General features: G+C 51.0%; 9 protein-coding genes across 9 annotated transcripts; 5 read left to right on the forward strand and 4 right to left on the reverse strand.

The window, feature by feature from the left end:
- Positions 1-992: 992 nt before the first annotated feature.
- Positions 993-2,066, forward strand: CGCS363_v014081 (putative sterigmatocystin biosynthesis peroxidase stcC; the record flags this gene model as incomplete). The annotated part of the gene is made up of 5 exons (XM_036645930.1): positions 993-1,137; positions 1,189-1,381; positions 1,437-1,484; positions 1,543-1,814; positions 1,873-2,066. The coding sequence occupies 5 exons, from the start codon at positions 993-995 to the stop codon at positions 2,064-2,066; spliced, it is 852 nt and encodes a 283-aa protein (XP_036488928.1).
- A 3,655-nt stretch (positions 2,067-5,721) lies between these two features.
- CGCS363_v014082 (uncharacterized protein) lies at positions 5,722-6,160 on the forward strand (the record flags this gene model as incomplete). The annotated part of the gene is made up of 3 exons (XM_036645931.1): positions 5,722-5,798; positions 5,848-5,945; positions 6,000-6,160. 3 exons carry the CDS (start codon positions 5,722-5,724, stop codon positions 6,158-6,160), a joined length of 336 nt encoding a protein of 111 aa, XP_036488927.1.
- Positions 6,161-6,769: 609 nt separating this feature from the next.
- CGCS363_v014083 (uncharacterized protein) lies at positions 6,770-7,258 on the reverse strand (the record flags this gene model as incomplete). The annotated part of the gene is made up of 1 exon (XM_036645932.1): positions 6,770-7,258. The coding sequence occupies one exon, from the start codon at positions 7,256-7,258 to the stop codon at positions 6,770-6,772; it is 489 nt and encodes a 162-aa protein (XP_036488926.1).
- A 1,210-nt stretch (positions 7,259-8,468) lies between these two features.
- CDH-1-6 (Cellobiose dehydrogenase) lies at positions 8,469-9,047 on the forward strand (the record flags this gene model as incomplete). The annotated part of the gene is made up of 2 exons (XM_036645933.1): positions 8,469-8,505; positions 8,554-9,047. 2 exons carry the CDS (start codon positions 8,469-8,471, stop codon positions 9,045-9,047), a joined length of 531 nt encoding a protein of 176 aa, XP_036488932.1.
- Positions 9,048-9,279: 232 nt separating this feature from the next.
- On the forward strand, positions 9,280-10,444 carry CDH-1-5 (Cellobiose dehydrogenase; the record flags this gene model as incomplete). The annotated part of the gene is made up of 3 exons (XM_036645934.1): positions 9,280-9,534; positions 9,577-10,020; positions 10,076-10,444. The coding sequence occupies 3 exons, from the start codon at positions 9,280-9,282 to the stop codon at positions 10,442-10,444; spliced, it is 1,068 nt and encodes a 355-aa protein (XP_036488931.1).
- Positions 10,445-12,143: 1,699 nt separating this feature from the next.
- Positions 12,144-13,559, forward strand: ygiC-0 (putative acid--amine ligase YgiC; the record flags this gene model as incomplete). Its single annotated transcript, XM_036645935.1, has 1 exon — positions 12,144-13,559. The coding sequence occupies one exon, from the start codon at positions 12,144-12,146 to the stop codon at positions 13,557-13,559; it is 1,416 nt and encodes a 471-aa protein (XP_036488930.1).
- An 808-nt stretch (positions 13,560-14,367) lies between these two features.
- On the reverse strand, positions 14,368-16,804 carry CGCS363_v014087 (uncharacterized protein; the record flags this gene model as incomplete). The annotated part of the gene is made up of 4 exons (XM_036645936.1): positions 14,368-14,375; positions 14,426-14,809; positions 14,859-15,253; positions 15,312-16,804. 4 exons carry the CDS (start codon positions 16,802-16,804, stop codon positions 14,368-14,370), a joined length of 2,280 nt encoding a protein of 759 aa, XP_036488929.1.
- Positions 16,805-20,084: 3,280 nt separating this feature from the next.
- CGCS363_v014088 (Enoyl reductase) lies at positions 20,085-21,513 on the reverse strand (the record flags this gene model as incomplete). The annotated part of the gene is made up of 3 exons (XM_036645937.1): positions 20,085-20,308; positions 20,503-21,018; positions 21,237-21,513. The coding sequence occupies 3 exons, from the start codon at positions 21,511-21,513 to the stop codon at positions 20,085-20,087; spliced, it is 1,017 nt and encodes a 338-aa protein (XP_036488910.1).
- A 1,769-nt stretch (positions 21,514-23,282) lies between these two features.
- Positions 23,283-24,315, reverse strand: gtaG-0 (GATA zinc finger domain-containing protein 7; the record flags this gene model as incomplete). The annotated part of the gene is made up of 2 exons (XM_036645938.1): positions 23,283-23,777; positions 24,001-24,315. The coding sequence occupies 2 exons, from the start codon at positions 24,313-24,315 to the stop codon at positions 23,283-23,285; spliced, it is 810 nt and encodes a 269-aa protein (XP_036488909.1).
- Positions 24,316-24,941: the final 626 nt, after the last annotated feature.

The following is a 24,941-nucleotide window of genomic DNA, read 5'->3' on the forward strand; positions in this document are numbered from 1 at the left end:
TCACAGGTTGACGACGCCTTCTTGCCAGCCGGGGTCGCGGTCCTAATGAAAGGGCGAAAGGGTAGGGGTTATTCTATGCTTGAATCGAGTAGCGGGTTTGCTGATGATTGCCCGCCAATAAAATGGTTTGCAGATGGAACAGCTCATCATCAATACGCCTCATGAGCGGAGTCCGGAGAATTGAAAGTGACGATAGAAGGTTATTTACATGATCCCCTGGCCCCAAGGATTGTGGATTTGAAACTTACCAGACATGATTGGCTCAATTTGTAGATTATGTGCAACATACTGGCTGCTTAGATAGGAGGGAGGCACACTTTTGTAGGTGGTGACATTCCAAGTCCAGACTTACCGGTGTAACATTGACCTCATCGTGAACGTCTATTTACTGACGTACGAAGCTGGTAGCCAACGTTAAAAGTCGCCAATGTTTCTTAATACACGTATTCGCTGAAGAAAAGCAATCATATCCAATCCGCGTATATGCTGTGTTTCGTGATGGTATGACGTAGCATAAAAATGTTTCCGCGTATAAAAATCCGCTTAGCGGCCAGCCCGGTACGCGTTTCACTGGGAATAGCTACGCGAATGCCTGCAACCATCCATCGTCCCCGCAATCACAACCATGCGCAATGGTAATCATCCGATCTCCAATTGGCTGTGTGTTATACTCGTGGGGTTTTAAGGGTTCATCGCAGAGCGAGAGCGAGATTCTAGACGGGATGATCTGCGGACATCGACATTCTGTCATTTGGCATTGGCCACGAGGGGGGGAGCAGTCGCGGCTGTGGTGACCTCAAGGTGAAACTAGACGTGGTGGTTGGAAGAAAAAGGGGGTTGAGGCACAAACGGTGTTCTCGGCATTGTTGAGTATAAAGACAACCTAGAATCATGTCCTGTTCATCGGAAGAAACACACAAGCATCGCAATCATCTCATCTTTCACTCGTTTTCCAGGCTTTGCTTAACTTGACATCTTTCAACAAACCCAAAATGAAGTTCTGTATTACCTCTGCGACTCTCGGCCTTGCTTTGGCCGTCTCGGCCAGGCCTGAGCTGATGAACACCAACATGGTGAACAACCCTCACTTCAAGCGGGCCGAACGCGGCGAGTGGGCTCCTGCTGGACCTGATGACTGTAAGATAAAGCCTAAATGCTCTCTTAGACTGGATCACTGATATGTTGCAGTTCGTGGTCCTTGCCCCATGATGAACACTTTGGCGAACCACGGTTTTCTGCCTCGTGATGGCAGAAACCTCACGCAGGACACTGTTGTGAATGCTTTGAAAGACGGCATCAACTTCAACCAGACCCTTGGAGCCATCATGTTTAACCAGGCTACTGTCGCCAATCCGGAGCCTAATGCCACGTTCTTTACCTTGTATGAGCTAAATATAGTCCCTCCCAAAAGCCTCGCATGCTGACCATTACGTAAGGGACCACCTCAACCGTCACAACGTCCTCGAGCACGATGCCAGTCTGAGGTGAGTAATAATAGAACACTATGACTCTGCTATTGATTTCTGACAATTTTCGTACTAGTCGCACCGACGCCTTCTTTGGCAACAATCACATTTTCAACCAGAGCGTCTTCGACGAGTCCAGATCCTACTGGACCAACGCTATCCTCGACCCCAAGCAGTTGGCCAACAGCAAGATTGCGCGTCAAGTCACCTCCAGGGCGTTCAACCCCAACTACACTTTCACCGCCAGCGTCGAGAACTTCAGTCTTGGAGAGGTCGCTGCCCCTATCATTGTCTTCGGTGACATGGTCGCCGGTACTGTCCAGAAGGATTTCGTCGAATATTTCTTCCGTAAGTCGAACCCCCAGATCACCACTCAGAGTTGCAAACGTCTAACTATGAATCTCAGAAAACGAGCGTCTGCCCGAGGAGCTTGGATGGACCAAGAAGGCTGAGGCCGTTACCCTCGAGAACATCCTCAGCGTCACGAAGATGATTGGTGAGGCGACCAGCCTTATCACCGGCGGCGCCGAGGCTGCTCCTCACAAGCTCAAGATGAGGGACTTACACATGGGTCTCGGACTCCTGGGCGTTCAGAAGTAAGGGGGAAGATCAACTGGGCCAGCATATTAGTGCGCGTGCCTTGGCAGCTCTGATTCCTGCAGCGAAGTCGGAAATTTGTCGGAACATGTAAGGTGCTTGGCAGATTGTACGGGGAACGTAGGCGTGAAGGAGACTTAAACCTTTCGTAAATAAATTGAGACTACAGACCTGTGCCGTGTCTGGTACGGGAGTACATAGCACGAATTAAGTCTATCTTAGCATTTAACGTTGTTTTCGTTGTGAAGTATATACTCTTCGTTCGGCTAAGATTTCCCAGAGTTCCCAATTTTAATTTCTTAACGTCTGCTCTGACTTGCGGCGAACGTGCTTTTCTTTGGCAAGTATCGTTTCCTTGGCATCCATTGTACTTGAACGCCGTTTAGTGAAGTCACCGAATGGCTCAGAAAAACGACTTCTGGTCTCAATTCAAATCGGAGTCATCCACCAACGTCCAACCCTCGCCGCGCAGCTCAGCGTTCTCTATGCGCAGGTTGCACATCCTGCAGTCCCCTCTGTGGGGGATGTCGTAGTGCTCGAGAATGATCTCTCCCTGGAAAGAGCCGAGAGGGTTACTTGATGAGCTTCCAGGGGGATACAGCGTCTGCAGCTGAACATCAACCAGGTTTCTGCAACTTGGAACCGGGCAGGAGTACTTCCACGCAATGACTCTGATCTTCATGTCGAGTAAGAAGAGAGGTCGGGATGAGGGGTTTAGGGATTTTAGGGATCGGCTCTCGTCAGTGGGGATCGGAGTCGAGGTGTCGGGAGCGGGGTACGGAAGTGCGTGACAAGGAGGAGAGGGCATCTCGTTGTGAGACAGGCAACAATGCATAAATAGGTTTTGCGTTAAATCTGCTTTTTCCAACCTACGCGCACAACAATAAAGTGAATTAAACTGCTTGTGAAGGTGAATATACGAGATGCACAACGAAACAACTGTTTGGCAAGAAAGCATCTCAGCTGTTACGGCTGTGACAACTGAATGACTGCAAACTTGATTTTGTGAGTCCAAACGGATCCTGATGGTGGGACGGGGACTCGGGCCTGAATCATCATGGTAAAAAGCACTGAGGTCAATCACCAGCATGCCTCTAAAGATTCGGGCACGACATATTGTGATTCACTTCTAGCTAACCTGAAGCTTTATTCGAATTGAATGAAAAAATATTACGAGAAAGCAATATGTATAGTGCCGTTTGAGCTGTCAGTAAGCTGGCGTGCCTAATTCGGTGAGTTGTCCCTGCATCGCCAGTGTGGCAGACCAGAAGAATCAAGTTAGTGTAAATGCATGCTATTGCCTGCGACCTGCCGAAAGAAGGGTGTTCGTAACGTCACCATGAACGTACTACAGCACTCTGCTCCTGTCCATCAATTCTCGCTACGTTGATGCACACAAGAATTGCCTCAAAATTACAGGCGAGTGGGAAAGGAAATGAAAGTCATCAAGACAAAGCTGATGCTGCCCCGCGAGTTGGCTCTGGCTCCTTGGGAACTGCAACACAGCCCGAGCAGGGCCGGCCCGCCTAATCTCAGCCCGAAGGTCCTTGAAAAGGAACGATCTCCAACAGTGATCATCAGTGAGAGGTCAACTGCTGAGCAGTGCCTCGTTGGTCCTTACAGTGATCCGCTTGACTCCCGGGCTCAGACACCAGACGCCTCGGCTCTACCGCATGCCAGGGTCAACATCGATCCGAATCCCTCGCTGCTACCCCAAGGCAAGTACCAAGATAGCCATCGAGGCGCAGTCATATTTGGATACTCTTACCCCTATTCAACTTCGGCGGAAGGTCCGCCTGCTTGATGCGGACACGCCATGCTCAACTGATGATGAACCGGTGTTGGCGTAATCCTTCGCTTGGGAAGACGCACATCTTGGGAAAGAATCCGGTCCGTCCAACCAAAAACCTTGCTGAAAAGTGCCTTCAGTGGCCGCCTGGAGGCCACAATGTCTCAGTCCCTGTCTAGCTTCTTCTGCAGGCTCCCGCAACGTTGTTGCCTGCGATGTACAGCATCTTCTTGGGTTAGTGAGGAGCATCTCCCTCCTAAGGCTGCAGTGAATGCTAGGATCCGGGTTTGAAGCTCCCTGAAAGCTGTCCATCAATTTCTCACGGGAAACCGAATGTCCGTGTGATGAGTGGGCCCGAACTTGCACGGATCCAAAGGAGCATGGATCAAGTTCCTCCGGAGAGGCGGCCATGATCGCTATCATCAACAGAGTCGGCCCGGGAGGATGCCTAGTTTCTTGGGTATAATCCGACTGTCACTCGACGATGCCCAGAGGCCGAAGACGACAGTACAGCGGGGTGTCCTCCAAAAGAGGCAGCGATGCGCCCACGATGCGAAGCCCAATCCAGAAGCCCCTATCCATAACTCGGACGGTTCGAAGGATCACGATCCTAGCACGGACGCGGGACAACATTCATCTAGAAGCCCCGCGGGCCCCGCCTTTGGAGTTTAGAGGCTAGCTCATGTTTGGATAGCCTTGAATCATGTTTCTGCCCCCAATGTTTTTCTGGGCTGTGTCGGCTAACGGCAATTATCTAGGAACAGCCAGGTTGAACACTGGAGCCTGTAGGGCTGGAAGGTACCGAGCGTCTGAGACAGCCTGAGCACGCGAGTTGTCCGCATGTGACGAGGATTTCTTGAAGGAAGGGAATAAGGAAGGAATCTTCCCCTTTCACGTAGCATCCTATCTCGAACCCCGGCTACTTGAAATTGAATCCGTAGTCTTTACGGGTCTTGAATTCAAGAGGATGATTGGCTAGATTACGATTGTCTTGGCCGGGATGATATTCCCAAACCCCAGCACTCTTTTGTGGCTGAACTTGTCGGCAAATGTTCCATGTCGTAGACACATGAATGATCTTAGTCACTAAGTGAAAATCAGGTGAGAAGCATTCAGTCATGCCGAGCGCGCGAAAGCAAGGAGCAACGTTTTCTAGCCATACCCAGAAGCAACGGGGGCGGCTGGCTTCACCTCATGTTGTCGGACTCCGCTTGCTAAGGAAATGGAACTTATTTGGAGTCTTCATTGGTACTTTTGGTCAAGGTTCTTGGTTTGACGTGACCCGAAACCAAAAAATCATCATTCCTTTGCTGAACTGCCCTGTTCAAGAACGTGGATTCTGACCCTACATAATCTGGACAGATTTGGCAATAGTGCCCCACAGTGACAGCCAATGGGGGCACCCCATTAAGTCCTTGGTTTACTTCCAGGCGAGAATCTTCGCCGAGCCTTTGACAGTCATGAACAATACTGCTTTCATGGGAGACGCTCTTTATCTCATGGAACTTGGACCAAGTATCAACATGTAGTCTATGCTTTGTTCAAAACCAAAGGCCTTCTGCAGAGAGCTCACAGACTCATCGAAAATAATAAGAATTGTGTTGTTGAACGAAGTAGAACATTGAGTCAAGACAGAGCTGTTGTTTCGACTGCCAAAGAGCTTTCTTGCGGAAACTATGGCAAGCTCATAAATGATAACCTTACTTAAGAGGGGGCGAATTGACGGCGGTGTCTGGGGCTACATTGGAACCACAATAAGCCTACCCAGAGATCTCATCACTAAACCACAACGTCAACCTCAGGCCCGCTTCTCATATACGCACGTAAGTGAGCCCCGTCTAAATTCAAACAGCAACAGCAACAGCAGTCATGTGCAGAATCACGCAGGATGTTGAATACTGCATCAACTGCGGCAGGACGATACTCTACCGCGACAATTTCGAACCGTGCGTGAGAGTGCAACAGTTCAGTAGATCATGCAGAACCCCAGCGCAGTGGTGCAGAGGCACACTCTACCGACACATCGATGAGACCTACGTTCAGTCTTGCCATAGATGTCATCCACACTCTCATCCTTACGCGGACGACTACGAGTACGAAGATGAGCTCGATGAAGAGGAGGACATACCACTGACTCCGCCTCATAGGCGGTCTCTCAGATTTCCCGCAGAGATATCTCCACCCCGACAAACACTCGCTCGACATGTCAACCGGCTGCCATCTCCCCCTCCCGCTTATCATAGTACAGCAACTTCGCAGCGCATCTCTCAGCCTCCACCGCAGTACAGCCCGCCGCGCCGCAACCTGACCCAGCCTCAATTATACGTGCGAGAACCATCACCCGAGCCAGCTAGTGTTCGCTTCCAGTCTTCCCCAGCTCGTCGCGCTCAAACCCTTCCTCAGGATCTTTCAACTTACGAAGTTGAGGAGAACTTCCGGGGCCCGTCTCATCATCACCCGGAATCGCAAAACAATCGGTTGGACATCTTGCAGATTATTGGACAGCGTGATCGTCCACGAAGTGCACACGGGATTCGCGCTCGACTTCATCGTGCATGGCATGGACCTGAGTTTCGATACGATTAGGTGTGTCGAGACAAAGTTGGATACGAGCTGGAAGGTGTGGAGCAAAGACTAGACCAAGACTGTACATATGAATAGAAATTGATCTTTTGACTACTAAAACACATCCTCTCTCGGTGCCCTGACTCCTGGATTTGAGGCGTAACAAACCGATCGCAACAGGTGTACAGAGCAGAGATGTGTATTTCACCAACATATCAATGCTTCGGGATCATGGTCCACGACGAATACATCTATGTATCAGAATTAAAGACCACTGGCTTGATCCTCAGTATTGTGGCAAACGAACCAACTGAGGCTTCCATGTCTTGCCTTATCCAACATAAGTCGGATGTCAATTGTATGCCCCATGTCCACTAAGCAACCTTTCATGGAAGGGCTTCGAATTCTTCGCACAAGTCTTCTTCACCATACCAACCATCAGCTTAGAACACCTGATCTCCACAACAGCGATCATCTCTAACCCTCCGTCCTGTGCTTCTCGAACCCGCCATCGCGTGTCCAACACCACGCCCATGGGAGCAACGGTGTGAACGAATATGCCGTCATTCGTGCGAGTGTACTCGTTGTAGCTTACAGCGTCGCGGTGACCAAATAATGCCGGTACGCTGTCGGTCACCATGTACGCCTTTGTCGCCTCAGTTGGGTGAATATCGCTGGGAAGTTTGACCGGAATTTGAAGGTCGCAAGGCGAAAAAGACTTCATATCAGAGTCGGACCGTATGTGATGTTCCGCATCTTGAACAAGTGCGAGAGCTTTCTCGCGTGTTATGCTCGCTGGAATCGGCGTGACTTGGGTCAAAGTGGCCGAAGTATCCAACATCTTTGATTGTAGTTGAATTAAGAAATAATATGCGGCGATACCTGCTTGCGCCCAATCTGGTATGGGGACCCCAATGATTTATTGGGATTCGAGCCAGATCGAGGAGCTCGATGACCGAGCGGCCGAGGCCCTTGACACGGGGAAAGTTTCACACATCTACAGTTGTGAACTATAATCTACGAGCTCCTCGGGCTATTGGCCCCAGTACTCGAGGGACTCGAATAAAATGCGTTTACCGGTGGGATGATTGGTTTCATCCCTAGCACGGCATATTACTATGGCAATTCTTGCACCCGGGCGGGCCGAACCGATCTGAGCTACGAGTACATAATACGATGGATCCATCAAGAGCATCTCAACATACTCGCTGGCCTCATGTTACTTTGGACGTAAATTGATTGAAACTTCGACGTACATTATGGCTAGTTAGGGAGGCTGAAGAGGGGGCAGAAAACACCTGCATCATGAGCGTCTCCTTTTCAATAACTCCTTCCGTGTGCATGTACCCGAATAAGACTTGCCACATGATCGTTCCTCTCTGCCTCACAAAACCTGCCTTTCGTCATGTATTGACGCCTGAGTGAATATAGAGCACTTGCGTAAAAGATTGAATGATGTATAACAGACGCTTATAGCCGCTTAGTAGGAGTCTTAAACTGTCAGTTGGCGGTTTAAACTCCTTTGACAGATCGAGAATCAACCAACCAACGAAAACCACCCGTCAGGCACCACTGCGAACGTTATCTCCAGAAACCTCTTAGTGTTGGACCGTATGATCAACTTCTACTTGGACAAAGTATGTTCTGCAACCCTATGCTTATCTTACTCACAGATTGATAGACACTATTCAAGTTTGATTGAAGTGTTAAGTGGTCAAGAGTGAAGCTCTGTGCCAAAAGATTCCATAAGACCCAAGACCTTGTTTGAAAGACGCCGTCCCTTTGCTTGGCGATGCAACATCGGTCTCTCGTAAAACTTTAACTAGAAAGAGGCCAGTTGAATGGCTTCATCCCGCCGGCGCGGAAGGAAATGTCACATTCCACGCATCCCACGGAGGCCGTCGAACATGGTGCCAGAAATGTCTCAATTGTGCCCAAAAAGATACATATTCTCTTGCTAGCCATTTCCCCGCATAATTGCAAATATCTCCCGACAGCCTTCGCCCCAACAAACCATAGGCCATCAACATCAGACCAGTTCAGTGGACATCATGCGGGTACTTAAATATGCTCTGCTGACCCTGCTTAGTGGGTTCATGCCCTACTGACGAGTTGAAGGTATTACTGACTATTTAGCTCCTGGCCTGAAAATTTCGACGGCCGAGTGCACTTCCAAGGATACCATCGATTCAGAGCGATATGATTACATCGTCGTCGGAGCAGGCGCCGGTGGCATGCCTGTGGCAGACAGGCTTTCCGAGGCGGGTCATAAGGTCCTCTTGATTGAAAGGGGACCGATTTCATCTGGTCGATGGTTTCCCGAGGAGGCTTTACTCAAAGATCAACTTTCTTTCGACAACTGGCGACCGGAATGGCTCAAGGGCACCAATCTCACCAGATTCGACGTTCCAGGTCTATGCCAAAGAATCTGGGTAGACGGGAAGAATGTCACGTGTGACGACATCAATGAGAACACATCTGGCTGCGTCCTTGGCGGAGGAATGGCCGTCAATGCGGGTCTCTGGTGGAAGTCTCCTGACATTGACTGGGATCAAAATTATCCAGAGGGTTGGAAGGCAGCAGATATGAAGGTTGCCGCGGACGCGCTTTTCAAGAGAATACGCAACTGACAGGCCCTCAACCGACGGTGTTCTCTATGCCCCAGAGGAATATAACGTGCTTTCGCGCGCCTTAAAAGCCGGAGGATGGAATCAAGTCAACCCGGCAGACAACCCCAACGCGAAAAGCCAAGCATTTGCTTTTGCAAACTTTATGTATCAGAACGGGGAACGACATGGTCCGTTGGCAACCTACCTAGTTACGGCAAACTCGAGACCTAACTTCAAAATGTGGTTGAACACGATGGCTCGCCGTGTCATCCGCGATCGAGGTCGGATCACAGGGGTTGAGATCGAGTCTCGTGGTGACGGAGGCCGATGCGGCATCGTGAACGTAACGGAGTCAACTGGCCGAGTGGTGATCTCAGGCGGCTACTATGGCACACCGAAGCTGCTGTTCCGAAGCGGCGGCATCGGACCAGAGGATCAGCTCCGCATTGTCCAGCAGAGCACCGATGGCCCCGACTTCATCGAAGAAACCCAGTGGATCAAGCTACCAGTAGGTCGAAATCTTCACGACCACACTGTCACTGACTTGCAGATCACTCACAAAGACGTCAACTATTATGACTTTCAGATTGGTGCATGGGAGAGTCCAATCCAAGCTGATGTGGATGCCTACTTGAAGAATCGGACTAGGATGCTTACCATGACGGCGCCAAATGATAGACCTATCATGTGGGAAGTCGTTGATGGACCGGATGGACCACGTCAGTTTCAGTATACAGCGCGAGTGGCCGGAGCGACCAAGAATTCGATGACAATCTCGCAGTTCCTTGGCAGAGGCGGCACATCTGTCGGTGCCGTGACGATTAACCCAAATCTCACGATGTCAATTTCTACTCTTCCATACCAGCAAACAAAGGAGGATAAAGCGGCCATCATTGCTAGTATCAAAAGTCTGATGAAGGCCCTGTCAACTGATCCTGACATCGTGTTCACACATCCGCCAGCAAATATGACTGTGGAACAATACATAGAAGAGGTATGATCACAGGCGTTTGGCTTGGCCTTCTGTAACTGATGCTAATAATTTACAGATGCCTGTCAATCTCCAGAGACGGCGTGGGCTTCATTATCTCGGTACCGCAAAGATGGGAATCGACAGCGGTCTTGAAGGTGGCACGTCCGTCGTCGACACTCACACGCGCGTCTATGGTACAGAAAATCTGTTCATCGTCGATGCTTCGATTATGCCTGGAATGGTCACAACCAATCCGTCTGGACCGATCATGACTGTTGCGGAAAGGGCAGCTCAGCGCATTCTAGAGCTGCAAGGGAGCATCTTGTCTGGTGGTGTTGCGGATGTTTCAAAAGGGGCACAGAAGAGTCTGGCGAACCAACCGTTGTACAACATCCCTCTACTTACTTGCGCGCTAAGTATTGTCATTTTACGGGTGGGATTCTAAGCCGAATAACACACACCATCGCACTAAACAATCGCGAAACTTCAATAGCGTAAGAGCGTTTGTTGCGGCGGAGGTTAAACCTGTTTAACTCACCACTTCTGGCTGGTTGTATGAGGGTTCAGTTTAGAAAACGTCTTGTTGAACCCACTTAGCTAGAAATGGCAATCAACAAGCATACACTCTATCCCCACCGAAACTCCATTCATGCTAATACACGTTGATGAAGGTCTCAGTCTATACACAACTAAAGAGTTGACAGATTTTAACCGCCATTGCTTCCGCCGCCGAAGCTGCCTGACCCAATTCGAACACCACCTACGACGCAATGACCGACAGACGGGTCGCACTGACGCTGAGGAGACCTTCGTCCGAAGCCGCCGCTAACCAGATCAGGATCAGGGCCCTCGACATCCCGGGCGACCATAGGAGATCCGCCAGCCTTATCGTCAATGATGCTGTCACCGATTTGAAGGTCTCCGCCATCATGCTCGACGAGTACGAGTTTCTCTGTTGCTTGGGTAGTACCAGTATCGCAATTGGAAAGGGCCACAACTTGGCCATGTTGGTTGACGCAGTAAGGCCTAGCATCGGCAGCAGCCGCAAAGAAGGCGGCGACTGCGAGCTGCTGGAGGCCCGAAAGGGAGAGGTGAGTGGACTTCATGTTTGTGTGGCTAAGCTCTTTTTTAGTTGAGATGATGGTAGTAAAGTAACAGGCTTTGATTGCTTGAGACGGCAAGCTAGAACGAACTTTTAGGACGAACGAAGATCGTCGTTTTATACCATTTGGCAGAGCTTTATATAGAAGATTGAATGAAAAGAGAGGAAGAAACTATTCATCTTCCATTGAAGGGTTGATGGTGAAACAATCTGCTCGTCAATTTCGCCAGGGACGAACCTCGTTAGGAAAGGGTACGAGTGCTTCGGACTTCTACGACAGTCAGATAAAGACTTGGAGGACACAAAGGCTTTTCTGTCATAGCTTAGGTCTCGAATAAAGCACAGTTGCGTCTTGTTCGTAATGTCGGGAATTGACTTCGGCGATGGAACTTCCTAAAAGTTTTCTACATAGAGATGTCCGCATCATCACGACTATCCTCGGAAAACTTTGGTGTTGTGATGCCCTGGCCCGACAACTCGGTCCGACAGAGCGAACGCCCAAACCCAATTCTATCGTCCATTCGGAAGGCGTTCGACCACCATGAACCTTGGAAGGGAGGAAGTGCTAAACGCAGAGCTTCCGCACATAGGTAACCAACTTAGACGCACTTCGTGATAGATCGTGTCATGGTCGTGTGTGCTCTAACACAGCTGCTTCAACGAGACGCCCCTGTGGACATAACGGAGCATGAAATCGCAGGGAATGTCTTTAGCCTTCAACTCTATGGAACTCTAGCCAAAAGTCGCCAAATCGTGTGAGAGTATCAAAATTTCCGTCGGTTATCGGATTGAAGCCGAAACTTACCGAGGATTCCGTATACGGGGGATTTGCAACGAGCAACTATGGAACCGCACAATGTGAAATCTTTCCCGCCGGTTTGTATGTATCTGCCACATTCTTGATTCCACTAAAACTTCGTAGGGGGTCTGTGGTATGGGGATCGAAGCCCATGCCCCATATAAGAACGAGACTCCTTTTGGCTCAATCTTTCGCTCCGTGGGAAGTATTCCATAACGCTTTCAGCCAGAACTGCTCAACAGAATGCGTCGTATTCCAGTTCAGAAACGGCCGAACCATACGCGCCTAGTCCAAAGCCAGGGTCTAGTTTTCGCAGACCTCGTAGCTCCCGGTGCCTCGGAGCCATATTGGCCGGACAACCGGTACTACTCGTTTACCGAAGAAGAGATACACCTTCTCGAAGGCGCCGCCAAAGACGTTTTTGCGATGTGCTGCGAGGCAGCAGACTACCTGACAGAAAACCAAGATATCATCACTAAAGACATGGCGGTGCCCGCTTTTGCCTTGGGCGAGATTAAAAAGTCGTGGAATCGAGAGCCTGCATGGGGCAGTATTTATGGACGCTTCGATGTGTGCTTTGGTGGCTTAGACCATCCGGACCCTCGATTGCGGCAGCCCAAGTTCTACGAGTTCAACGCGGACACCCCTACCTCGTTACTCGAAGCCGGTTCAATCCAATGGCTATGGCTGGAACAGACTGGAAATGGAAGTGATCAATACAACAGCATCACCGAAAAGCTTATCACGGCTTGGCAACGTAATCTCACCCTTATCCAGAAGACGTTGGGACACAAGCCTGTGGTTCACTTTGCGGTAGGCGAAGGAGAGTGTTCGGGGGAGGATGCCTTCAACGTCATGTTCTTGATGGATACTTGCCAGCAGGCGGGCTGGCAGACAAAGGCGCTTACAGTTGAGGAGATCTCTATCTCGAAGAAAGATGGACGATTTTACGATGCAAACGGCGATCATCTCGACGTCATCTTTAAGCTCTACCCGTGGGAGTTTATGGTGCAGGAGGAATTTGCACGGTCTTGCTTCCAGGATATGGAGAAGATTGGCTTGCAGGACGAAGCAGGAAAATATATTGGAGGAACCATTTGGATTGAGCCGCCGTACAAAATGTTGTGGAGCAACAAGTCAATCTTCGCCATCCTGTGGAGACTGTTCAAAGACGACCCGAGGGGAAAGTGGCTTCTCCCGACGTATGTCAATGAGGCACCCTCGTCAATGACGAGTTTTGCACGCACGCCAATCTTTGCGCGAGAGGGTGCCGATGTTGTTCTGCAACGTGATGGCAAAGTTATACAGGATGCATCTACGGGAGATTATGGCGCTGAAGGGTATGTTGTGCAGGAGCTTGCTCTACTTCCAGAGTTCAGGGCCGCGGATGGAAACACATACTACCCTGTGATAGGATTGTGGTTCATCGACGGCGATCCGGCAGGTATGGGAATCCGTGAAGACCGGACACCGATTACGACAAACACGTCCGTCTTTATTCCGCACTCGATTGAGGGTGGACCAGCGACGTACGAGAAACAGAGAATCCCTGACAACGAGGAAATTGAGGAGCAAATGAGAGTAGCTCCATTTTTTGACTCGTTTGATTGGGAAGAGAATGAGATTGTGAGCTTCATGAAAAAGGTTGTTCTTGGTTGATGGTCGTTCAAAAGTCAAATATTGAAGGCAAGAATGTAAGGGAAAAAATAAAGGTAGTAGTGCACAGTATGCTCGCGAGCACAAAATAACCCGGTGATGAGACTTAAGGCCAGGTCAACTTCAACCTAAAAGACCGCAAAAAAGAATTGGTTCTCCCCTTCCAGAATCGAACTAGAGACCTTTCGATGACAATGTAACCATTACAGTCGAACGTGATGAACCAACTACACCAAGGGGAGTGACGGGGCTAAAGCCCCGCTTGGTGAGATGACTTCGACGGCGCCGCAAGCAGCCCATAGAGCGAGGGTGGTTCAGGCCCCACATTTGACTTCTCACGATGCTGAATGTGAGGGGATCATGCATTGAGAAAGCCACCTTAGTGTAAGCTTGTAAAACAATCAGACGAACACCAGATCATGGTTTGATGAGTATAGGTATATTATGCAGAAGACCCTAATGACTCTGGGATTGATAGGCCACTAGACCGCATGTCCACGGACCCCTGCAGCTCTAAACCGGGAGACATGCTCATCCAATTTTTGTCAATGTTATTGTCGTTTCTTTTATCTTGTCTCTTTTTTCCATGTAAATCTTCCGATTCAAGAATCACGTATCATAGCATTTAACCATCTGATAGCGCTTTTCGAGAAAATTGACGGTTGACGCCACGCTAAATGCCCATTTCATTTCCGACGACCGTTAGTTGTCCCAGTCCCTAACGCCAGCATAAGTTGCTCCCACTGTAACACCTTTCACGTCATTCTCTGCCGTACCAAATGCCAAATGCAAAAGTGTATCATCCGTCGAGTCACTGTACTCCGTCGCCGGCAAGCCATTCCCAGAAACAGCCCCCCACATCAACCTACTCTCAGCCAGGTCGTCTCGCCAATCACCACCGTCGCATTCCGATACATGAACGTGACCGCTCTTTTGGACAACTTGATTCAGGGAAATTGAATCAGAATCTGAGAGTCCCCATGACGAGAGCGGCTCGGGGGTAGTCACTGTAGAGAGCTCGCGATTCGGCCGGAGAACGTGACAGGCAGCCGAAACAGCAGCCGAGCAGCTCCCAACCGTTACTGTTTCTCCTGCAAGACGAAATCTTGAGGCGATGACTGGGACGAGCAGCATGGCGAAGAGAACGACCATGGTCGCGATCGCGGCTTTGAATGATAGGAGGATGTTGATGTACATGGTGACTTGTCCATAACTGCTCGACACGATCTGATTTGGTGGAATGGCCTCGAGTGCTTTACTGCGTCAGTGTATTTCACAAATGAAAGCTTCAAAAGAACTCACGTTCTATTATGATGGCGTATACGGAGTTGGCACACAGCCAGTGAACCAGTAGACCCGCTGCTTGCATGGCAACAGCATACGGCAGGGGAATCTCCAAGAACGGTTCAGACTGCTGCTGGCCTTTTGGCGCGCTGACGCGAAGTGGTTTGAGGTTCAGGCTGTAGGACGTCCATTCCCTGGCCATAAACATGCGAGTGTAGATGACGTTCAGGAGGAGGCAGGTGATAGATAGCCCAAGCTGTGGTAGGTTGGACAGGAGGGATGAGCCGATCGGGTTTATGGCCAAGCTCCCCACGAAGTTCTCGAGGGCTTTGGAGGGGTACTTCATTGCGAAGACGGGGTTCTCGGGGTCCTGCCCGAAAGTTCCCCATGTGTAGGCGCGCTTCCATCCCCCACTGTGATATCGACGTTAGCAAAGAAACTCCCAAGACGGGATGGACACAGGCTTCTTACACTTCGCTGATAAAAGAATTCAACGCCAGGAAGCCCAGTATTAAACCCACAACACCAATGGTATATGTCTTGACCCAGTCCGAGAGATGGACCGAGCCGCCCCAACGCTGCTCCCTTTTCTCCCACCTTCGTGGCTCGGCGAGCCAGCCGTATTCCTCCGGTCGCTTACGGGGTCTCCAGCGGCTCCTCCTCGAAAAGTCCCGCCACCCGAGTGTGCACATTCCTCTGGTAGTCGCATCGGGCAGGCGGATGAAGGAGTCGACAGCATCCCCGATAGTAGCCAGCGGCTTTCTCTTCCACAAGTAGCCTATCACAACGACGCAGAGACAGCTCTTGAACAGCGCAACGATGCAAACCGCCAGAAACAGGTCGTTGTTGACGCGCACCCTACAGGTACCGACGATGGGCTCCGAGAGGCAGTACTTGACCGTCAGGGTTTCGTTGAGTAGTGGAACGTTGCCTGGCGCGCCCACGGCGTCCCACGAGATGACCCAGTTGTCATTTTTATCGAGCAGCTCATCCATCCACGTGCCGGTTTTGAGGTCAAGAAGACCCCAGAATCGGCCCTTTGACGAGATGACGGAAACGTTCTCGTATGGGCCGTGGTCGTTCTCCCATTTTATGGTCATGCCCGTGGCCAAGCCAGAGCCTGTGAATCTGTTGTTACCAGAGTGGAAGCCATAGAAGCCGGCGTACCATAGACTATAGACCGTGTTGTTCAGCATATCAGCCTCCCATGTCTGAGACTTCTCTGCCGTAGTCCATCCTTTGCCGTTGTTGTCCGCTTCCACCACTGCCACCATGTGTCTCCTGCTGCGCACATTGATCCACACGCTGTACGCCTCCAGACACTCCTTCCCAGTGAGACGCTCCCAGGACTTCGCGTTGGCGGCCATATACTGCACCTCGCCCGGGACAACATCACTGTACGCTTGGTCAGCGGGCCCAGGGTCAGGGCCCAGGCCGATGCCGGGAAGGTAGTACTCCCGACCCTCGAGGAACCCTTCCGACGCAACAGCCGTCACCCACTCCGTGCTTGTAGTCGAACCGAAAACGCAAGCGTTGAAGAGCAGGTGAAACGGCACGGAGCTCAACGCAAACAGACTCCATAATACGCCGCGCCACGGCGACACGAAGCGCAGGTTGCGCATGGAGGGAATTCCCACGTCCATCCACCGGGAGCGGCGGTGCGCGACGTCGATATCCGCCCGCGTCGGGGCGGCCAGCATCTGCATGAAGTAGTTTGACGAAATGAGAATCAAGGTGGAGAAAGCGTTGACGAATGCTTTGAGGGCCATCAAACGCACACGCGCCGAGTCGCAGTCGCCCTCAAAGATCTTCGAAATGTTGAAGACGAGTGAGTCTGATGACCCGCGGGCCCGGGTGACGGCGAGGAGAACCCAGAGGATGAGATTCAGTGTCCATATTGCGCAGACAAAGGTCAGGGCCGACACGCGCCAGCCGCTGAGGGCTTGGCCGAAAAGGTGTCGCATATTTATTTGCCTTCCTCGCGCCGTGAGAGAGAGGGAGGTACGCTGGGAAAGAGCGATGGGAGTTGAAATCTTAGGTGTCGGGAGACATATTTGAATGCCCTCTGACGGAGAAGATCTTCGTCATTGCTGCAAGGGCTCTGTGTTCCAGGTCATGATCGATTCAAGCTATTCGTCGGTGAGTTTAGCGCCAGGCACGTAGTCTTACTAAATGAATGCCAAGACGGGATAGATGCCTGGCATGAAAGTCTCATTGGTTCCTTGGATATGCAGATATCCTTCCTAAGCCTTACCAGCTCTCGCTTGAATATCCCGAGTCGGTAAACTGTGGCCCAGCTGGCTTTCCATATTCGTCTTACGTGAGATCCGGCGACATGAATGCGAGAATTGCTTTCCCTGGCCTCGATGTTGCCGTGCAGACATGCGCTCCTGACAAGGATCAGCGCAGCGCCCGATTGGTACGTTAGCGGCAAGTTCTAGACCCCTGCTGCTTGAGCAGTGCTAAGGAAAGCCGTCCGAAAAAGACTGGATATTCAGAAAACGTTGACTTGCCTTTAGCCATCTCTGCACTGGCAAAAAGGTTTCCTTCATTACAGATCTAAAAGATCTTGCACAGCCGCCTAATATATAAACATGGTCCCACGTCCGCACACTCTATGAATGCCTTTGCAGAGGTCAGCATGTAGGGTGACATAGTTATTTATCACAGGAAGAGGCCCCGTTGATCCAGATTCTAGGAGCTACTCGGTGAGCAGCCAGTATTTCTCTTCCAGGCTCTCAGTCCACCGGGAAGTATCAGCAACCTGGGTCGTTAACGAGTTACCATCAATACAACAAAACAGAAAAAGAAGACGAGTATATCGAGTAATTCTGTCTTCAGGAATTGAGAACCGCATTGATTGCGACCCAGTGTTGAAAACTGAACCATGCTAAGTGCAGGCAGAACCACCAGAGGGTGCTTATTTACAAGACCAAGATCGTTTCAATAAACTTCAGAACTTCAAGTAAATCTTATAACAAAAGACCAATACGTCACAGTAGTCTAACACACAAAGGCAAACACAGAACCAAAAGGCATTTAGTTATGACCTGCCCCACCGCCTCGCATCATTGGTGCGTTACTTCGCGTTGTTTTAAAACGGCGCAACTCATGATTGTTCAACGTGAACGAATGCAAAAAGGAATGTGGTTCTCCCCTTCCAGAATCGAACTAGAGACCTTTCGATAGATGTGGATATGATACCATTACAGTCGAACGTGATGAACCAACTACACCAAGGGGAGTAACGGGGCTGAGCCCCGCTTGGTGAGATGGACTCCGCACAACCGCAAGCGGGCTATAGCCTAGAGCGGACGCAGCTGAATCTCCCCACTTGAACGTCGCGTGATTTTTGCTGCTGAACAAAGGCAGCACAAATGCATGTGGAGCGGTCTGGAAATCCTAGGAAACTATGTGTCTTTCCTGCAATCTGAAGCGTCCGCACAATTCCCTGGGCTTCATTACACGGAAGGTTCCACGTGAGCCGTACTAATCCGTCAAATACAAGCAGTCGCTGACGGCTGACCTGGATCTTCGTTTCTTATAGCTTAGACATCTTTGTGTAAGAACCCAAACCATGCTGATCGTTTCCTGGTTTCTGAAACAACTGCCTTGGCTCAGTCCTGCGGCATGCCAATCAACCTCGCAATCACAGGAACAAAGGCTGGTCCAGTGAAGGGTGTTAGGACAGGAGCTAATTAGGATTCGCCTAAACATTGCATAATTGGACACAGACAATTTTGCTTGGTCTTGGGAACTACCTTTTTCTGCAAATTAGTATCAAATGTGTCTTGGTGTTTTACTATCTTAGTTTGAAGAATGCATTGCACCATCTCAGAAAGCCTTCAGTGATGTTTCACACAGATTCGTCCTGTAATATAATGCCAAGTTAAGAGGGAGGTCTAAAGCTAACCGTAAAGAGGATGTTATTTTTTGTCAATGGCGCTTGGCTGTAATTTACAGAGGACGGCTAATCTCCCTTCATACTTGGACTTCTCCTTCAATTCAGTTAGTTCTAGAAGATTTATCCATTATTTCGCCGATTAATAACAGGCATCTCCTCAATATACTATTGCATCACTTGCTAACATGCTCCTGTCTAACCTAACATTCGCCGCCGTCGCAGTCTCGGAACTCAGTGAATATGTATGAGAGAGGATCTTGGCCGGGAGAAACTGTGATCACACAGGCTGATCTGCTGTCATTGCTTCGTGTCTATTCTTCAGACTGAACAGGATTCCAAGATGCTCTTGGTGAGGTTCTTAATGCATCCATCAGTGTCTACGTAGTAATTCGATCATGAGTTAAACATTGGTAGCTACACACGCGCGGTTCTTCGCCCGTCTTAGCTGTTGCTTGTGGTCGTTGAAAAAGAACGTACATGGGCACTCTGACTATCTCTGAGATCCTGTAAATGTCTCTATTCTGATAGCTGAAAGGAACAAGCACGAAGATATGCTGCCTGAGGAAGTGTAGGTAAATATAGCTAAGAAAATATAGCCAAGCTTAGAGAATGTAGCACGCGAACTACAAGGTCAACCAGACTTCATAAATTTCACCGCTTACATCAATAATCCCTGGTGACAAGGTACATGATGTGATGCCTGAAGATGTGGAGGTCGTGGAAAGCTATCACCACGAATGAGTGCCGAGAAGACAACGGTATTTTCCAGAATTTATTAGTCCCTGCAAAGAAACAATATGTGTGGATGTTTGCTTGACACTACTAGTGGTGAAGATATTTTCTCCAGCTCTAGACACATTGCATTAGGAACGGAGGACAGTTGGAAAGACCGCTGGTGGAGCTAATACAGCACTTTAGCTACGCGGGCTGGCTTTGTGGCTTCATTTGATAATAGTTGACAACTATCGGCAAAGTTCAGGCGGATCCTTCGCAACATTCATCAAGTACGTAGGTCAACGTGGTATTCGATGTTGAATAGCAGACCATTTTCCAGGCAAGTCTGTAATCGACAAGCTTGAGCAATGGCATTCCGCGATTGCCCTTTCTTCGCTCCCCCGCTCATCACCCCCAGACGCGAAGAGTCTCTATAGCACACAATTCTTTTGTATCTTAGATGATCTTGGGAGGTTTCCGTCCAATTAATGGTACCTGCTTTCTATAAGGAACTTCGTACGTTTGAGATACCGCGGATGACGCTGACATTCACCAAGCGTTCAATGATGCACCGACACGCTGCAAGGAGAGACACCGCATTGCCTCGAGGTCCAGGACGGGGATCCTCAAGAGATGGTGTACACAATCTTCTCGGCGCTAACGGGCCGTTCCCCTCCGGCACCAGTCAACAACGCAAACCCTTCCAAAGCGATCCTCTCCAAACCGCCCGGCATCAGGCGCACAGCGTTCGGCTGCACCTTGACAACTCCAGAAGAGGCTTCAGAGCCCATGTACTTATAAAACTCGGCCGTGAATCGTCTCGCGTCGGGGTTCGCGGGGAGCGTAGCGCCTAGAATCAGACGAACTGGAATTAGCGACAGTGTCTCGCGTCGATGCGTTAGTCAAAGGGGCCCAACGTTGACTTGCCTTGATACAATATCTCGACTCCCAACCCCTCCCAGACAGCTCCGATCAGAGGCTTGACCCGCATCCTGGAGACGTCGAATCCGCCCAGGGCAGGGCTCCGGAACACGGCGAACTGACCGTCCTCTGCTAGTGTTTGTTCGACCTGCTCAACCGACGGGCTTTTGGATATGGCGTCGATGGCGTATTGCACCCCTCCCCGGGCCGCACGACGCACTTGCTCGACCCAGTCGACATCACAGTAGTCGACTAGAACGTTATAGCCGTACGGTCCCTGCTTCAACATGGCGTGCTTCGAGGCGCTGGCCGCGCCGATGAGCCGTATCCTGCGACCAGCGGTCTTCTCAGAAGCGCGAAGAAGCTGTGCCGTGTACAGGCCGAGGGATGAGGTCGCGCCATATATGAAGATGTTGGCAGGGCTGTCGTCAGCGAGGTCGAGGCCCGTGAAACCTCTTGTGTTGAAGAACGGGCACGGTAGTTGCAGGCGGGCGAAGACGCCCTGGGCAGCCGTTAGACCGCAAAGACTGATTGTCGCCGCGCTTTCGAAGGACAATGTCGTCGGGATGTGCCATGTCAGGTCGTACTCGACGGCGAGGTACTCTGCAAAGGCGCCCGGGCGGAGATTGACGGAGCAGGCTGTTTGTTGCTGTTGTTAGCTAGTGAAGGACACCCGGCAGGTTGCATTTAGACGAAGGCGAGGAAGCGCGGCGAAGTGCTGCGAGGTGTTTGTACAAGGTCTTGGGCTGCTACAGCCACGGAAGATATAGTCACAGCGTGTGCTTTGTGGGTAGGAAGAAGATGATAGGGATTGGGTTGTGACTGGGTACATGACGCGATGGTGTTTGAAGCCTTACCTCCTTGGACAAACCCGGCTACGCGAGTTCCAATCTTTGCCCGCGGGTCATCGACAACGTCAAGGCCCTCGCCGAGTTGCACAACCTCTCCTGAAAAGTCGCTGCCAGTGACGCGGTCGTCTTGGGCAGCAATGGGGTTTTTGGCGTAGAGCGCGTCAACGTGGTTTAGGGCGACGGCGTAGATCTTGATGAGGATCTCTCGAGGACCTGGAGATGGTTTCGGAATATTTCTGACAGAGACGGAGCTTTCGGAGGGGGATAGGACGAGGGCTTTCATCGTGTCGTTTGGAGTTGTTGTCGTTATTGTGGAATCGTATCAAGTCGAGGAGGCAGACTATCTGGCTGTGGGGATGTCGAGGTGGTTCAAGCCCGTGATACCTTGACCAGTCCTTCAAGAGGCTCTTTGGGCGCGTCGGTACCTTTTAACGATGCCATTGTTGTCAACTTTGTTCAAGAATCAAACCGACAGAGTCTTCCTTGATACCCCGTGGAGCGACATGATGGACTTAACCGGAGTTAGACCAACTCTCGGCCGGTCGAGGAAGAGATCATGGACGTAGCATCTTGTCAAACAAGGTATTTGAGGCTAATGGAATACTTTCTCGCGAGAAAGCAGCTGAATCGTATGGTGTTGATGACTGTGGGTCGTATGCACTCCGGAACGCTTACCACTTGTGGCCACGACAAGGGGCCGCACGTGACGGAAGCTTCGGGGGTCCAGGAGAGAAAGTTGAACTGGGTGCAAACAACGCGAGTATGAGTATGGGGATTCGAGGGGATGAATTGGGGCTGATGGTAGCATTTGGGCCCTGTTGCTGATTGCCGGCAGTGAGGAGGAGGGATAAGGTCTGTCTACAGCGGAGTTTGTTGGGCTGGGTCTCGCGGAAGGGGGGATTGTGCCGGACACAACAGCGGCTTCATGCTCTGACTCGATATCTCAAGGAGTTCTTCCAGAGGTCCTCAGAAGTGCAAAGACCAACGGTCTTTAGGGAACAGGTCACAGTGGACTCCACCGACGCCGCACAGAAGGCTTTTCTCTCATGCTTCCGATGGCACAACAATCACGATATCAAGTCTGTGTACAACCGCCTGAGATCGTGAAGATGGCAGACGATCTCTACAATACCGTCTATATACTGTGTTACCGGAAGGGAGTGATTGTGATGGACTGTTGAGGTTCGTTCCACCGGTCGTCTGCCGCGCCACACGCCGCCGGCACGCCGCAAGACGCACACACCCCCTTTCTTCGCCACCGCGCCAACAGCAGATTCCTGAACAGTGGTTGCACGTTTTTTCCCGCTGCATATCTGACAACTCTGTTTGCTTTTCTGGGGCTGGAAAAACATCTGAGTTTTGGCAAAAGGGTTTCCATCTCGCTTTCCCTCCCCAGCCACGTGCGCGAGAAAGGGCTGAAGGCCGAATGCTGTTTGGGCCACTCCCTTGAGTCTGACGCCGCTGAACGGAAGGGACTGTGATTTTCCATACTGAGTGATTTTCACTCCTTGACGACCCAATCACCGGTGGCTGCCACTTATCCAGCCGGCGGCCCAGGGTCCCAGACTTTCCTATGTTGATGTCTAAGTTTGGCTGGGAGCATGGACTGCAGAGAGTGCGTGAAACGGGTGCTTGGACTCATGCTGAATGCCAAAGTCCCGCCCCCGTAAGCCCGCAAGTGCGAACACATCTCTGGGTAATATCAGCTTTGTCTCTGCATGGGTACAGTTCGGTCAACGGCTTTAGGCTCTTCTTCACAATCTCAGTCTACGATCACGATGGAATTCCAGACTTGTGCGAGGTATCATATGCGCTGCAATTACGTAGAGATATAAAACGAAGAACTAAAAATGGCAGTCTTGCCGGGTATATTCAAGATGCCTCCAGCCCTTCAAAGCTTACTCCCAATAACTCCCAAAACATTTCCTTGCGCCGCGTCAAATACCCAATGATTAACTCTCGTGAAAAAAAAGCGCTTTCGCTAGACATTAGATATTCAGGGCAGAAACATACACACACTACGGTCGAGAGACTTAGTCACAACATCTCTTTTCACGACGACTCGTCCTGCCGGCAGTGCCTGTTCATGCTGGGAGAACCAGGCATGGTCAAATCATCCAGATTCTGCTGTCTCTTGGCGTACACCAAACCGCACACATTGCACAATGTCATGGGTCCGTCTGGGCCGAGCCGCCACTGGGGAGTATCGACACGATGACACTTGTGGCAGTACAAGTCGGCGGCGGTATCGCCTTTGCCGCCTTTGCGCATCACGCTCGCATGGCCGGGCGCGATACTCTGGGACTGGTAATGCCGCCGGCTGTCTGCGCCGCGTCGGTTCTGGCTGCTGGGGTCTTCGTTCCTCAGGGCGAAGATGTCGAAAATGTCGTTGGCGATATTGTGGGACAGCTGGGCCATGTGGCGCAGGTCGCTGTCGCTGGGGAGGGCTTGATCGTGGGCGGAGTGAAAGCCGCTGCCCCCAGATTGGCCGTGGTAGCCGGGGAAGTTTCCTGAGAGACGCAGCAGCTCTGATGCTCCATGGCGAATCTGTATTTGAATGTTGTGTTAGCTAAATTCTGTTGTGTTGGTTTGTGCACCCTCGATTGTTGCTTTTTCAACCATGTTTTTCAACTTGCAGTGTGCGACGCCCTGTTATTCGCTGTGTGCCTACTCTGGCTGCACAGCAACTGAAAACAGGCAATGCAGCAGCAGAGCAGCGCCCAAACACCCGTAAAAGCAAAAACAGACAGAGAGGGAAAAAGACACATACCCTTTGATGGCCTTCGCCCTGCTTCAACCGTCTCAAGGACAGTCGGGATTGAGTGGCATCCTCGCCGTAAGCAGTGCTGTTGTCCACCGGCTTCGCCTTGGGAGAGGATCTTCGGCGTCTGCGCGGAGGCGAAAGCTCATGAGTCGGGAAAGAAGGGCGAATGGGGCTGGAGTGGCTGGAGGCCATCAGGCGAACAGTCCGCCGGTGAGGGCGGCCGGAGGCCAGCTGAGGTTGATGCCGTTGCTGCTGTTGTGGGGATGGGGATTTGGGAAAGTCGATGGTGTCAGAAAGGCCGATCTCGAGAATGGGATGCATCAAAAGATGGGCAAAGCAGCCTGATCGAAATGTCAGAGAAGTCTGATAGAGTGGGGATGCGAATTCGTGCTGTGCGGTGGCCGGTAGGTGGTTTTTTTTCGATCGATCCTCGATGATGTATCATGGGCAATCGAGATCGAGAAGACGCATGGGAAACCGGTTTACCACACACGGGCAGAGTCTTCTTTTATTTAGGTAAATCGCCACACACACACACAGACAGACAAGGAAGGCAAGCAGGCAAGCAAACACACATTAGCAACAGCAGACATGAGTGACAACGGGAGGAGGGGGCACAGCAATACAACCACCCCAAGACGCAAAGAGCAGAGCAGCAGATTGGCTGGCTCCAGGCCGGCCAGTCTCATTGCGCACTCACTTCACTCCATTGCCTACGTAAAAAAATGAGCAGACGATGGAGAAGCGAAGAGGAAGGGAAGGGACTTGCGCAGGGTACCCAACATTGGAACGGGGAGTGGGGCAGGGGTCTTTGCCCGCTTGGCGGGAGTGGGGCTCAGGGTCCCCCAACACGTGAACTGGCCATTCACGTCTCGTTTCGAAAGAGGAGCCCGTACGTCATTGGCGTCACCCAGAGCGGCCTGTGGTTGGCGGACGCGTCTTCCGGC

Source organism: Colletotrichum siamense (assembly GCF_013390195.1).
Source record: "Colletotrichum siamense strain Cg363 chromosome Unknown KSG_Cg363_contig10, whole genome shotgun sequence".
In the NCBI taxonomy this organism is placed as follows: domain Eukaryota; kingdom Fungi; phylum Ascomycota; class Sordariomycetes; order Glomerellales; family Glomerellaceae; genus Colletotrichum; species Colletotrichum siamense.